Source organism: Microplitis mediator, chromosome 1 (assembly GCF_029852145.1).
Source record: "Microplitis mediator isolate UGA2020A chromosome 1, iyMicMedi2.1, whole genome shotgun sequence".
NCBI classification, from domain to species: domain Eukaryota; kingdom Metazoa; phylum Arthropoda; class Insecta; order Hymenoptera; family Braconidae; genus Microplitis; species Microplitis mediator.
Window position 1 is genome coordinate 27,860,683 of NC_079969.1, and position 15,805 is coordinate 27,876,487.

The window sequence follows — 15,805 nt, forward strand, 5'->3', positions numbered from 1 at the left end:
TCATATATTTTTTTCTAATCTCCGTTCAAATTAAACATTTTTAAATTAAAATTTTCCTCAATCCTTATTTAAATTAATTTAAATATCATTAATTATAAATATTAATTGACAATTTACCTCACGGAGTAGGACCTTCCTGGTTTGGAGGTCATCGCACCGTGACGATGCAGTCCCGACTTAAATCGATTATCTTTCGCCTGTGACGTCTTCTATTTCGTGTTTAATAAAATTGTAGCGCAATATCGGGTATACTTATTATTATATAAACATATATATATAATATACATACATATATATATATATATATATCACCGGTACAAGACTGATACCTGACTTGACCACACACGTGTACAATAACGTGTACTTACTCTATAGTCTAAGTACCTTTTGCATAAAAAATTATTGCATCGAACACGTGTTTTTTAGTTTATTTTTTAAACAATACTCCAGTTTTAAAAGCGAAACTGATAACTATCACTTCCGTCAGCGAAAAAACTCGTCACTATTTTAAAATAAAATTTAAAAATTTGAAACTCAAACATTGATCTCGTAGACTTAATACTGTACTGACTACCAGAAAGGGGTAAATTGAGTCGACACTAAACCCCGAGAACTCACGGTCGAGCCATTGGTGTCCAGCCTCAAGATCGAGGTCGAGACATAGAACACTAACATCTTTAGCATCACTTATTTCATCAAAGTTAATTACCAATAACAATTATTTATAATTGGAGTCACATTTAAATCATCAAAAGTTTTTTTTTTTTTTTTTTCACCGATAAATTTAAATTTTTCGCTTCCTTTGTGATTACAAGTGTGTTGGGAATATTAATTAACACATTTACATTTTTTTTAATTTTTAAAACACAAATATGTTTTGATATATTAATATATGACTTAGACTTTACACTATAATAATAATTAAAAAAAATTTTAAACAGGCGACACTAAAAACACTAATTTATTCCACTACGCAAAATGATTAATTAATTAATTAATTTTGAAATTTAATTGGTGATTTATATGAGGCGGTATTAATAAACTATAAAATTTTAATTGGTATATGTATATATATGTGGATATTTATAAATGTTTGTGGTAATAAAATTGATAGTTAACAAAAATGTTGACGTTATTCCGGCAATCGTTGATAGAGGAATGGAGTGTAGACGTGAGAGTCGAGGCGCAAGTGGTGAGTCTGCGATTCTCGCGAGTGGGAGTACGAGCTTCGATCGAACATTCTGAGGGTGGGTCGCTGGTAGATGGGGAGAAGGGAGACGGATATAGAAGAAACGGGGAGAATACTAGGGTGTTTTTATATTGGGGATGCAGCCGATGATGCATTCGATTAGCAGGGTGCAGTTTTTTTTTTTAAATTCCTGACATATTTTGTCGATATTTTTATTTAAATTAATGGTTTTTTTAAAAGTTATATTGCCATTAATTAATTAAGTACACTGAGTAATTACGAAATTTTGAAATTTACTTTAAAAAAAATTTGAATTTGAAAAATTTTTTTAATTTTTTCAAGTAGTGATTATATTATGAGTGTGAATGTAGCAGACAGTAGACGAATTTTGAATTATTAATAAATAGAGTAAATAATTAATAAAATAAAATTTGAAAAAAATGATGATACTGAAGTTAGCAGACGTCTAATAATTTTTGGATTTTATTTTAAACGATAAATTTGAAAAAAAAAAAAAATTTGAAAAAATTGCACGAGTAGTTTTTAAAATTTTCTACATGTGCATATTTTTATTTTTTATTTTTTTGTAATTGATTTGTTGAAAAAAAAATCCAAAAATTTTGAATCGTCTGCTAACTTCAGGATCATAAAAAATGCACATTTAAAACATTTTGAAATTAATAAGTGCATTTTTTATGATCCTGAAGTTAGCAGACAATGAAAAAATTTCGGATTTTATTTTGAACAATTAAATTTGAAAAAAAAAAAAAACTGAAAAATGCACATGTAGAAAATTAAAAAGACTATAAGTGCAATTTTTTTAAATATTTTTTTTTTTTATAATTTATCGTCTTCTAAAAAACCCAAAAATTATTAAATGTCAGCTAACTTCAGTATCATGCATTTTTAAAAATTTTATTTTATAAATTATTTACTCTATTTATTTATAATTTTAAATTTATCTGATGTCTGCTAAATTCTCACTCATATTATATTTTATTTTATTAGAAAAATATGTCATTGACACTAAAGTTCGAAGAGATATTTATTTAAAACAAAAAATTATGAAAATGGAATTTTTGATAAATAAAAATATTTGATAAATAAAAATATTTAATAAATTTGAATATTTATATGAGCATTTATGAGAATTAATAAATTTGAGTTATGATCAAATTGAAATTTAAATTTCATGGAATTTTATTTTTAAAAATACTGATGAAATTTATGAGTGTAGCAGACATCAAATTTAAATTTATGAATAAATAGAATAAATAATTTAAAAAATTTTGAAATTCACAAGTGCATTTTTTATAAATTTTATTTTTTAAATTATTTACTTTATTTACTTATACTTTTCTATTTGTCTGATGTCTGGTACATTCACACTCATTGAAATTTCAGGATTTTTGTTTTAATTTCAATATTTTAATAAATTTTTCAAAACAATTTTTTCGGGTGACGGCTGGTTAATTAAAAAATTAATTGAGAAAAAAAATATTGAGTAAAAATGAGAGTAAAATGTTTAATTGATATTAAAATAATGACAAGGTTGTTTAGATAAAATATACGTGTTACATTAAAATAACGTGTTATATTATCTATCACATGTACTTAATATTCTTCCTTACACCAAGGTAACTTATTTGAATTCTCAAAGGCTTATCGCGTTGTTAAAGGTTGTGTAAGCCTACCGCCTTTACTTGTTATTTATTTAACTAACAAATCGAGCTACAAAAAATATATAGTCTAGTGAAAACGAGAGCCAAATCATATTCAAGTTCGGTTGCATTTTTTCACTGTCCATAGAACACTTATAAGATCGCTCATATTTTTTTTTAATTATTTATCCGATTATTTAAAATTTGATGTAAAAATAAAACAAATTTTTTCAGGCGGGAATCCCAATTTTTATGGGAATTCCTCGTTAATTTGGACTGGGATTTATTACAGATAAAAATAATTAACGTGGGTATCAAATTAAAGCCTATGATTTATAGATTTTTATATATTTTTTTTAAAGAATTTTTGATGATTTAATTGATTAAAAATTCAATGACAAACAATCAAAAGATTGTTTCAAATTTTGGAAACTTAATCAGAAAATTTTTTTAAAAATCTGGATTTACGTGCCGTTAATATTTTTGACGTAAATTAGGGTCTGATGCTTAAATTTTAAAAAAATTATGAATGTGTCAGAATTTGACTTTGAATGTCTCTGAAAATCGGAACGTTTTTCACTCAACGAAAATAAAAAAAATTTATGTAATTTTACTGCTTAAAAGTGACTTGAGGGGTAATAGGGGCCGGTTGCAATTTACAGTTGACATACTAGCACTCATACGAAATATTTATGATCCTGAAGTTAGCAGATAATTAAAAATTTTTGGATTTCTTTTTCAACAAATCAATCAGAAAAAAAAAACAAAAATAAAAATATGCACTTGTAGAGAATTTAAAAAACAACTACAGGTGCAATTTAAAAAAAATTTTTTTTTCTATATTTTACTGTCTAAAATAAAATCCAAAAATTATTAGACGTCTGCTAGCTTCAGTATCATAAATATTTCCAAAATCTAGATCCAGTAGATTCTTTACTGTTCATTTTTTTTTTTATTTTCATTCCCCGAAAACGTTACAATCTTCAGATACATGACTTTGACAGAATTTGAAAATTTTTTAATTTTACTTTGAGTTCATTTCTAAAGTCGAAAAATTTTTCACTTAAATAAAAAATATTTTTTGAAGATTTATGTGATAATTGTTATTTTGACATTTGATATTATTTTTTTTTTAAATTCTGGGACCACCTTATAGACACAAATGATCCACGAGCCGGACTAATTGCATCTGGGATAGAAGACTAGAGCGAAGGGAGAAAAATAAGCCGAGGAATGATGAAGAAATACAAATAATGAAAGAAAGTACGTGCATTCCTCGCGAGTTCCAGACGCATAAATCCCTCACCAAGAGGATGACATACCTATCCGACGTGGTGATAAATATAAACTTGCTCAAAATATGTCATACGACATTTCACGTACAAAATTTCGGTACTTCCGGCATTCTTTCAAATATTTATAAATATTTACTACTAAACTTGTATTATTTATACATTATACTTTACGGTTTGTTATTTTCGAGGTGAAGAAAAATATAAAATACAAAATACATTATAATAAACATGTGTATTATGTCACTGAGTTCACTCAAGACTTCCGCCGAGTGCTTCCGGCCATCGTGACACGAGAATACACTTTCTCTGCGTTATACATATATTGGAATAGAGGTATAAGCATAGGCAGTCATACGAATAGTGACTTAGTAAAGAATAAACAAGTATACAGTACACCTGTGAACTAGTTGGTCGACCTGTCGAGTGTAAAACGGTGCCACCGTGCCGATACTTGAAAATTCTAGTCATGATGACGACTTCTGCTCTCGTCGTATATATATATATAATATAAATGTCTGTTCAGTTTAATGTGTATCTAACAGGTTAATCGATGCACCAGATCCAGTTTGATTGAGACAAAAATATTTTTTTTATTTTTGTCCCATTGAAAATAATTTATTCAAATAAATAAATATGATTATTCAAATTATATAAAAAAAAATTTTTGCACACCACTGTCATCATGGTGTTCATTAAAAAAACTTCTGGTATTCTTTAGGAAAATTAATTAATTACAAGTTATTTAGAGTTTTTAATGAATGAATATTTGATAAAAACAAATTTTATAAGTTAATTAAATTTCTGGATAAAAAATATTGCACACCCCCATCACGGTGTGCATTAAAAAAAAAATTACTAGGTAATCTTTAAAAAACTAATAAATTACAATTTATTTAGAATTTGTAATGAATGAATTCTGATAAAAATAAATTTAATGTTAATTAAATTTTTAAATAAAAATATTGCACACCTCTATTGGGGTGTGCATTAAAAAAAAATTTCTTGGCATTCCTTAAAGAAACTAATTAATTAAATTAATGAATTGCAATTTATTTAGAGTTTTTAATTTACAAATTTTTGATAAAAATAAATTTAATGTCAATTAAATTTCTAAATAAAAATATTGCACGCCCCCATCATGGTGTGCATTAAAAAAAATCTCACTGTGTTCGTAAAAAAACTAATTAATTAAAATTTATTTAGAGTTTTTAATGAATAAATTTTTGATAAAAGTAAATTTAATAAGTTAATTAAATTTCTGGATAAAAATATTGCACACCTCCATCATGGTGTGCATTAAAAAAAATTTATCGGCATTTTTAAAAAAACTAATAAATTATAATTTATTTAGAATTTGTAATGAATGAATTCTGATAAAAATAAAGTAAATGTTAATTAAATTTTTGAATAAAAATATTGCACACCTCCATCATGGTGTGCATTCAAAAAAAGTTTCTCAGTATCCTTTAAAAAATTCGAATTAATTAAACTAATGAATTGCAATTCATTTGGAGTTTTTAATTTATAAATTTTTGATAAAAATAAATCTAATGTTAAATTTCTAAATAAATTCATGGTGTGCATTAAAAAAAATCTCTCGGTATTCGTTAAAAAACTAATTAATTGAAATTTATTTAGAGTTTTTGATGAATAAATATTTGATAAAAATAAATTTAATAAGTTAATTAAATTTCTGGATAAAAATATTGCACACCTCTATCATGGTGTGTATTAAAAAAAAAGTTTCTCGGTATCCTTTAAAAAAATCTAATTAATTAAACTAATAAATTACAATTTATCTAGAGTTTTTAATTTACAAATTTTTGATGAAAATAAATTCAATATTAATTAAATTTCTGAATAAAAAATATTGCACACCTCCATTATGGTGTGCATCAAAAAATTTTTTCTCGGTACTCCTTAAAAAACGAATTAATTACAATTTATTTAGAATTAATGAATAAATTTTTTAAAAAATATAGCACACCTCCGCCGGGGTGTGCATAAAATTTAAAAAAAATAAAATGAAATGAATTTGTGAAACTAAAAATTAAAAATGAAATAATTTCCATAAAGTAACACTTTTTTACCATAATTTCTAAAGATAATTAATAATTTAACATAAGATAAATAGTATAATTAAATAGTAATTAAAAAGTGTCTAATAACAATTACTCTAGAAAATAAAAAAAATAATTTATTTAAATAGAAGAAAGTTGTAAATAGTAAAAATGAGTTTAAATAATAATTATGGCGCAAATAGGATCTTACTGCATATACATATTAAGTGTTAAATACGTTGAGAGAATAATTTACGTACGAATAAATTTTCTTTCAACACTATCATCTGTGCACACTTTTATGCATCCATCCTTTCTCTCTCAACATATTTACCAAGTACACACCACATATAACAACATAACATTCCTATTTTGTTATTTATGTTCACCGAGCTTCCATACACTCAAACCGCGATTTAATGTGGAGACGATATACACAATATATGATGCTGTTAAAGGTTCCCAGCTGATATTACAAAAGGTTAATCAGTTTCATTTATTACTTTTTCATTTTATTTACCACCGGTCCCCGGACTAAACGTTTTCACATAACGAACGCACTCGAACATAAATTATACGTGATCAATTATCGTTCTATAATTTTATTCAACTGTCTATAGACACTTTAGTTTACTATTCGAATTACGTAAACAGTTAAAATTATTATACCAATAGAAGAGTTACTTTCAAAAAATAACAACAGATCAAAATAATAATAATAATTTATCATTTTCTCACTCGATCGGTTACTTTATGATTGAAGTCCGTGGGTGCGGTCACAAGACTATTTGATAGGTCATGCCTATCCTTTAATCATTTTCTTCCCTATTGTTATTTTATTATATATCGATTTGCTTAATAATTTTTTCAATTCAATTCAATTGTCATTTAATTATTTTTTTTTTCACAATCAATTAAATTGTTCAAGGGAACGGAGGCAAAATGGGACGGAAAAAATTTAATTAAAGAAAATCTAAAAAATTTATCTGCTGACATTTTAGATTTTTTTTTTTAGACAGAAATATAAAATATTTTGCGGATAAAAAGTAATGAGAAAATTTTTTCTAGTGGCCTATTTTGCCCATCTTGTAACTTGGAAAATAAGTAGTTATTATTTGAGTACTTATTGTTAATTATTAATAATTATTTTGTAATAAACATCTTTAAGTATTTTCGAAACAATGAAGTAATAGAAAAACTCAACGATAATCAAATGTCTTTATATTCAATTACAATTTTTTATCCAAAGTAATTTTATTACCATTAAAAAAAATTGTATAATATTATGTCTCTTGAGATGTACCGACTGAAGAATGAGGTACATTTTTTCCCATGTCCATAAAACGGACACAAATTACAGTCACGCGGTTTTAATATTTAAATTTAAAAAAAAAATTAAGTTTATTATTTTATAGTCGCAGAAAAATTGTCTACGTCACGGTCATCTGGTTTTCCAATCACCAAAAAAATTGACGCATCTATTTTTTGCGCTCATTATTGAGTCAAAAAAATATTTTTGAAGACAAACGTTTTCGGGAACCAAGTCAAGATTTTTTTGAGCCAGAAGAATTTGTCTTGGTCGAGAAATTTCTACTTTATCCAAAAAAAATTTAAGTTTTCCAAAAAATTAATTTAATCAAGAATTTTTACCTCTAGTGTAAAACTTACATCGAACTCAACGAAATAAGACTTTTTTGAAAAATAAAATTTGTCGATATCTCGCTAAGTTTTTGAGAAAAATGGATTTTGAGGAAAATGCGATTTTTTCAAAAAAGTGAAATATTTCATAGATTTCAATATCTTTAATTTTTTTGTATTTTTTTTCCGGAAAGTGCATTTGAAGACGAAAATTTTGAAAAAAAAAACGTCTGAACTACTCCATTTTTGAAGAAGTTAATTTGAAAAAAAGTCTCGTTGAGTTCTACAAGAATTCGCGATCGTCTGATGGCGCCACGAAAACCGCAGACTTCCCAAAACTTCTATTAAAAAATAATGAAATCAAAATATTGGAAACCAAAAAAAAAAAGTTTGGTCTTAAAAAGCTTCTTTGCTGTTTCGTTACGGTGATGGTGAAGACAATAAAGAATACAGCAATAGAAAGTACACGAAGGCTAATCCAAAGACTGAGTACCCAAGAATCACTGAAGCGTGTACTCTGTACATATAATAAATATATAGATATTTCTATATATATATAGATCAAGAGGTTCAATTTATCGGTCCATTCAATCGTACGCGTGACTTAAATCTCTTCTTAACTCAATAGTATTTTACTTACTACAGGCAGACTAGAATATAAACTTTTATTTACTGCTACCTTTTTACTCACTATTACACGAGTACTTATTTTTTTTTTATTTTTACTGAACTGCAGCTCAGTCAACGTCAGGTGGTTGGAGATCAGAGTAGACTACTCCAGTCTTTCTGTTACGGTTGGACGATATTGACCGTGATACTTGTATCAATCGATCGATCGCTTATCGACATTAAGTGATTTGCAGGAATCGATACCGGAAATGATTTTAAAAATAAAATAAACTACAGCCCGATAGAATGTTAGTGAGTAAGAAGAGCCCAGAAAATTTGATTTCATTAAATTTCGTTGAGCCCAGCGAGTAATGAAAATTTTTTATTACTATCGACCGTAAATATTTTTTTGAATTTAATAATTCATGTATTTTTTGTTTGTAAAAAGGGTAGAATGTGGACGGAAGCGATCTGCTATCGATAAGTGGAATGAAAAAATAAAAAAGTAATGAGAGATAATTTCGAATGGAACCCGGTTTGAGGACTTAATCTCAGGAATTAGCGGTATGAAAGTAGTTTTACTCGAGATAAATAGATGTGATGCCGGACAAAAGTAAACAAACAGGCTTTTGAAAAGGAGGAAAGTTATTATTATTTTTTTAATGCGTATTTACACACGTCACTAAACATGAGAAAGTGCTCGAAATTACTTTTTATTTTGTTTTAAATTATAATTAATTTTTAATCGTCGCTATAAAATTTTTTTAGCTCGACCATTAGTTCAATTTATTATTTTTAATAACCAGCCGTCAAAATAATTAGACTATTAATATTAGTTAATAATTAATTGCATATTAATAATTAATAAATTACTCACTCATTGAGATCGAGATTATTTAACTCAGCTGTTACGTCCATTAAATTTTCAACTGAATGACTGAAATAAGTCGATCTTGAATGCTCGATTTTTTTACTTGATCTGAAAAAAAAATCATTTTATTTGAATTAAATACTCATTTTTCTTTAAAGTTTAATCAGGAGACACGGTAGTGTCTCGCGCCAAGGACACGTTCAAACACATGTACATGTGAAGTGTCATGGCGCGAGGCTACCGTGTTTCTATTCCGTGGACATAGTGGTTTATTTATTTTTAAATATTTTAGGGGGGCCACTACTTCGATTGCCTGAAAAAAGATGATTTTTGGGAATTTTTTTAAAGGAAACTACTGCATGGAATTATTTAATGTTTTAAGGATATATTTGTGGATATATAATGAATGCCAGATAAAATTTTTGGACCAAAAATTTCAAAATTCACCGAGTTATTCACAATCTCCCACCGCTCAAAAAAAAAGTCCACTGCTGCAGTGATAGCGACCTCACAGTCCGGAAATCAAAAAAACCAAAAAGTTTATCAAACTAGAAGGTATTTTTCGTACCATGACCCTCGGGCTGAAAAAAAAATTGAAATTCAACAAAATGGCGGAGTTTTTAAAAAAAATTTCAAATTTGGCGCGAAAATTTGATGATTTTTGGCCTGGCGAAGTTAAATTTTTGATTCAATGAAAAACTGGTTTATGGTACGTAGAAACATATATAAGAAACTGAAATTCAAATCAAATATATCAGATGATTTGTCTTAGAGTTTTAGCTGCAGCAATTTTGAAAAATGTATTTTTGAGAACCGATAAGCGGCTGCTCTTCAGAAGGCTGTAACTCGAAAAAACTATCGAGATATGCACTAGAAATTGTAGTCTGTTATTTTTGAAGCTATCGACTATCGAAATATGAAAAAAAAATGAATCGATTTTTCATGTACCTGAAAATCGGAACGTTTTTTGTGGAACAAAAATGAAAAGGAAAAAAGTCTATGATACTGAAGTTAGCAGACGTCTAATAATTTTTCGATTCTATTTTAGAGAGTAAATTATAAGAAAAAAAAAAATTTGAAAAAATTGCACCTGTAGTTTTTTAAATTCTCTACATGTGCATATTTTTATTTTTGTTTTTTTTTCTGATTGATTTGTTAAAAAAAAAATCCGAAAATTTTTAATTATCTGCTAACTTCAGGATCATCTAAAATTAACAGACATTTAACAATTTTTGAATTTTTGTTTTTCAACAAATCAATTGCAAAAAAATAAAATAAAAATATGCACATGTAGAAAATTTAAAAAACTACAGGTGCAATTTTTCCGAATATTTTTTTAAAAATAATTTATCGTTTGAAAAAAAATTCAAAAATTATTAGACGTCTGCTAACTTCAGGATCATGAGTCTACTGGATTCAGATTTCTGAAATGTTTTGCATAGACGTTAGTATGTCAGCTAAAAATTGCAGCCACCCCCAATTACTCCTTAAGCTGTCAAATTACATAAATTTTTTCATTTCCGTCCCGCGAAAAATGTTCCGATCTTCAGGTACATGATTTTTCAAAATTTCACACTAGTGGTCTCCCTTAAGTAAATAAAATACATTGCAAAAAAAAAAAATAAATAACAGCACACCCGTAACATTTCGTGCTTGAAATTTCAATTATTTTTTTCTATCAACGTAAATTTACCTTCACTAATTTTAATTTAATAAATAAATTACACACTCATTTAATCGTGTCTAATTTCAGTGAAAATAATTTTTAATGCGTCAGTAAAAAAACATTGCGAAGAAAAAAACCGACACAAAATTACTGATTATTTTTTAAAAAATTGTTTAAACGTTTGCGCTTAAAACTAGTGCATACATATATAGATATCATAAAGTATGCATGGGAGTATGAGCATAATAAAGTAGTTAGTGACCCTTATGATAAAAAAAAGTTACGCGGTATGTAGTGTAGTGCAATGTGTAATATGTAATGTGTAATATGTAGAATAGAGCAAACGTAGAGTAGTTTAAGTACGACCTTGTACGATATATTAAAACAATAACGTCATAATTTAAACAACGTTTAGTTGTCTTAAGAAATTAATGTCAAGTTGTAATTCACGCGACATAAAATAATTCCTTTGTAAATTAACTGAGAAATTGCTGTTAAGATACGGGTGGACTCTAATCGCTAAGTAGGAGTAAACCTAAGAAATAAAACGACAAATATGAGAAAAAAATATAAAGTATAATAATAATAATGATAAGAAGAAGGAGACAAGTTATTCAGAATCGTTTACTTTGCAGTTGCAGACATGACAAGACATCAACAGTCTGGATACTTATCCAAGTTCATTGCACTTTCGTCATTGCTGTAATGTATTTAATTAATGTAATTACCTATTATATTAACTCAGCAAATTATTACATTAAAAGAGATTTTTTTTTCGAATTTACTTTTGTTAAATTATTCAATTTATTTATTTTCTTATGCACAGAAAAAAATAATTTATTGGCGCAAGAAAAATTTTGCATTACGAAATGGAAAAAAAATTTTCTTAGGATCAAAAAAAATTTGTTAAGTAAAAATTTATGATACTGAAATTAGCAGACGTCTAATAATTTTTGAATTTTTTTCAAAACGATAAACTAAAAAAAAAAATATTTTAAAAAATTGCACTTATAGTTTTTTAAATTTTCCACAAGTGCATATTTTTTTTTTTTTTTTTCTTCAAATTTAATTGTTCAAAAAAAATCAAAAAGTTTATAATTGTCTGCTAACTTCAGGATCATAAAAATTTTCATGATTCTGAAGTATGCAGATATTTGATAATTTTTTTTTCAAATTTATTCAAAACAAAAAAAAAAAAAAAAAAAATGCACAAGTAGAAAATTAAAAAATCTATAAGTGCAATTTTTGAAAATATTTTTTTTTTTGATAATTTATCGTGATTATAAAAATCAAAAAATTATTAGACGTCGGCTAACTTTAGAATCATAAAATTTTCATATAAAAAATTTTGTAGTTTGTTCTTTTTAAAAAAATTATCACTGAGTAATTAAAGTTTAGATTAATTACATAAATATCTATGAGTCATTACTCAAAGTAATTAAATCTTTATAAAAAGAAAATGGCGGCGGGTTTTATTTTTAATTATCAAGTATCGCATAAGCTGATAAAAGTACCGAGTAAACGGATGGAATTAAAATTACACGTAATAAAAATTATTAGAGGAATAAAAAGTGTAATGAATGCGTGAGAATAAACAAATGCATTAGAGTTTGAGTTTAAACTTTTAAACTTTTGTTTTGTTATTACCGACGAAACCGATAAATGTAATTACACCGGTACCAAGCACGTACGATAGTGCAAGTAATTTAACGACTTTGACTTTACGCGAGACAATAAGCTAATTGTTATGTTGTGTTTACGATTATTTTAAACTTCCCGCTAAGAAAATTTAAAATTTTCAAAAATTCGGCAAGTTATTGGTTTCGGTCCGGTTATCAAAAATTGAATTTCTATCAGATCTTGACGTTTTGAGGTTCTAGGAAATTATTCTGACTGATTTCAAGATGATGTCCGAGTGTACGTACGTACGTACGTAAATATCTGTAACTTTTGAACGGATGAACCGATTTTGATCGTCAAGGTGGCATTCAACGCAGCTTAAAATCTACGAGCTGCAAAAATCCTAGAGAAATTTTTTTCTTTGCTCAAGGAGCTCGAAAACAGCGGGAAGTTTTGAGGCTGGCCCGCAGGGTCCGATAGACAGATTTTTTTTGGTATCAGGCGTTTTGAGCACCTGACAAAATATCCTCGACAAAATATCTTCGGACAAAATATCCTCATGAAAAGAAAGCAAAAATAGTGAAAAAAGCCAAAAAAACTGACACAAAACTGGGGATATTTTGTCAGGTGCTCAAAACGCATGGAACCATTTTTTTTATCATGATTGTAAATTATTATTTTCTTACTTTATCTAGTCACAGATACTAAAGACCTAAGACAACTTTTGTAAATATATATGGATATATATACCGTAATATTAATTATAATTATAATTACATATTACACATGATAAATTTTTATACTTGATAACATTCATTCATAATTTTAAATGTATGATTATTAAATATTTAAATTTCACAGTGAGCTGCATTCACTACAAAATATATATAATATATACATGCGGAATTTGAAAAAACTTTACAGATCATAATTTGTAGAGAATAAAATTGGCAACAAAAAAGACCCATAACATTTTGTGATAAGTCTGACAGTTTCACCGGAAAAGTAAAACGATCTCCAACTTTAATTCGAGCTCTAATAACTTTGAAACAGATGAATTTTTTGAAAAATGATAAGAGACCTTTCTTGTAGAGCGTTTAATTTCCTACAAAAATATGTATTAGTCAATTTGATCTATTGATTTGTTAACGAGGTTAAAAATACTTAAAGTTAAAAAAAAAAGTTTTCCCGTGTTATTTAAATGAGAAAATCGAATTTTTCAATGAGCGAGATCTGTAATCGACATGGAATTTTTTTTCATGCGCGAAAATTTTTTTTTTTGTGTTGAACTATAGTTTTTTCCACATGCACTTGAAAAAAAAAATCTGGCTCCGAAATGAAGCACCCTAATATACATATATATATATATATATATATATATATATATATATATATATATATATATATATATATATATATATATATATATATATATATATATATATATATATATATATATATATATATATATATATATATATATATATCTTCAAAAGAGGTTTCCTTAAAATAAGGTTAATTTTTAAAAATTATTTTAATAGTAAAAAAAAAACTTACTCTTGATCGGACATTTTGATTTTTGATATTTTTTAAAAATGAACAAAAAAAAGTAAAATTTAGTGGCGGTAATTTTTGAAGTACAAAAAAACTATATCTATTTTACAATTTCTAACGCACTAGTGCAAAGTGTGGTGACGACTAGAATTGTCAGCGTTTACTGATGAAATTACTCGTAATTTTTATCTACCAGGCACTTGTTGATTGGACAATAGACAATTGCTGCGTGCACTAATGCTTCGTGATACTTATTCCACATTATAAATAAAACTGATAGATATTAGACGATAATTTCTATTTCCGGTCAGAATTGATATCAATATTTTTTAAATCGATATATAGATAACCCATAAATATAACAGTAGTAAAATAAAAAATCTAAGATTTGAATTTTTTGAATTTAAAAAAATTTTCGCGCCTTTAGAATAAGAATTTAAAAGATGACTTTAAAAAATAAAATTGATAATTTAAAATAAATTAAAAAACATTTAATGTCATTAGTAGAAAAATGATTATTTCTAATGGGCTCCTAATTACTTTTTTTGTCTATAATTATAAATATATATATATAATATATTGATATAAAAAAAAGAAGTCAAGGTTTAATAAATATGTGGAAATAATAAATTATATAATGATAATAAATAATAAAAAATTTATTAAACTATTTTTGACGTCAACAAGACGATAAAAATATTTTTGTTATCAGTCATTTTTAAATGCGTGATAAAAAAAAAATATTTATCATAATAATTGTAATGATAACAATAGACTTGTATTAAATTGTTTAAATAGTGATTCGTTAAATTAGAAATAACTCGAGCTAATAAACTGACATTGATAAGATTGACAATTCCGATAGGATTCATTTCAGATCAAACCGAGGGCTTGATTAAAGATTAAATTCACTTGTATTTTTAAATCTCGAGTGTTTGTTTTATTGACTTTTAGTTAAAATTTGTTGATAAGAAAAAAAAATTGAATAAATTTGATTGTTTACTCACCATTGTAATCAGCAGATGTCAAAATTATGTTTGATTTACGCCGATAAACTATTAATCGCGGTATCAATATATCAATACGTTGATGACAGACTCAAGAGTTTTTATATTTTTTTTTCTTGTGATATTTTGTTTACATACTACTCTAATCACTCCACGTTATTTTGCTATGATGCTGAACGCTGTGAAATATCAGACAGGAAATGAATAAAAAGTGCTTCCGTTGCGCAGTCGGTATACGCTTTTTTTTGGCGGGAAATGCGTATTTTTAAAAGCGCGGGAAATTTAAAAGTTTTAATTTCAACTGGATAATTTTATGAGTGAATGTGACAAGCATCAGACAAATTTAAAACCATAAATAATTTAAAAAATGCTCATATTAATTTCAAAATTTTCTACATGTGCATTTTTTAAAATTTTATTTTATTAATTTTTTACTCTATTTATTTATAATTTTAAATTTAATGTCTGCTATATTCTCATACAATTTTAATGAGTATGAATGTGACAGACGTCAGACAAATTTAAAATTATAAATAAATCGAGTAAATAAATTTTTAAAAAATACACTTGCTAATTTTTAAATTTTTTAAACGCGCCTTTTTTTAAAAATTTTATTTTATTAATTACTTACTAGA

General features: G+C 26.3%; 1 protein-coding gene across 4 annotated transcripts in view; it reads right to left on the reverse strand.

The window, feature by feature from the left end:
* The window catches only part of LOC130662873 (uncharacterized), a 32,287-nt gene extending 16,943 nt beyond the window's left edge, over positions 1-15,344 (reverse strand). Inside the window, exons 1-2 of one of the 4 annotated variants that reach the window (XM_057480859.1) lie at positions 15,171-15,344; positions 9,330-9,431 (exon numbers count right to left, since the gene is read on the reverse strand). In XM_057480859.1, the coding sequence (XP_057336842.1) occupies positions 9,330-9,370 (41 nt within the window). In that variant the 5' untranslated portion in view covers positions 9,371-9,431; positions 15,171-15,344. Of the gene's footprint in view, positions 1-117; positions 1,144-9,329; positions 9,432-14,166; positions 14,364-15,170 lie in introns of those variants that run through there. The other 3 variants (XM_057465724.1, XM_057473573.1, XM_057485479.1) reach the window with 3 other exon arrangements.
* Between the last annotated feature and the right edge of the window lie 461 nt (positions 15,345-15,805).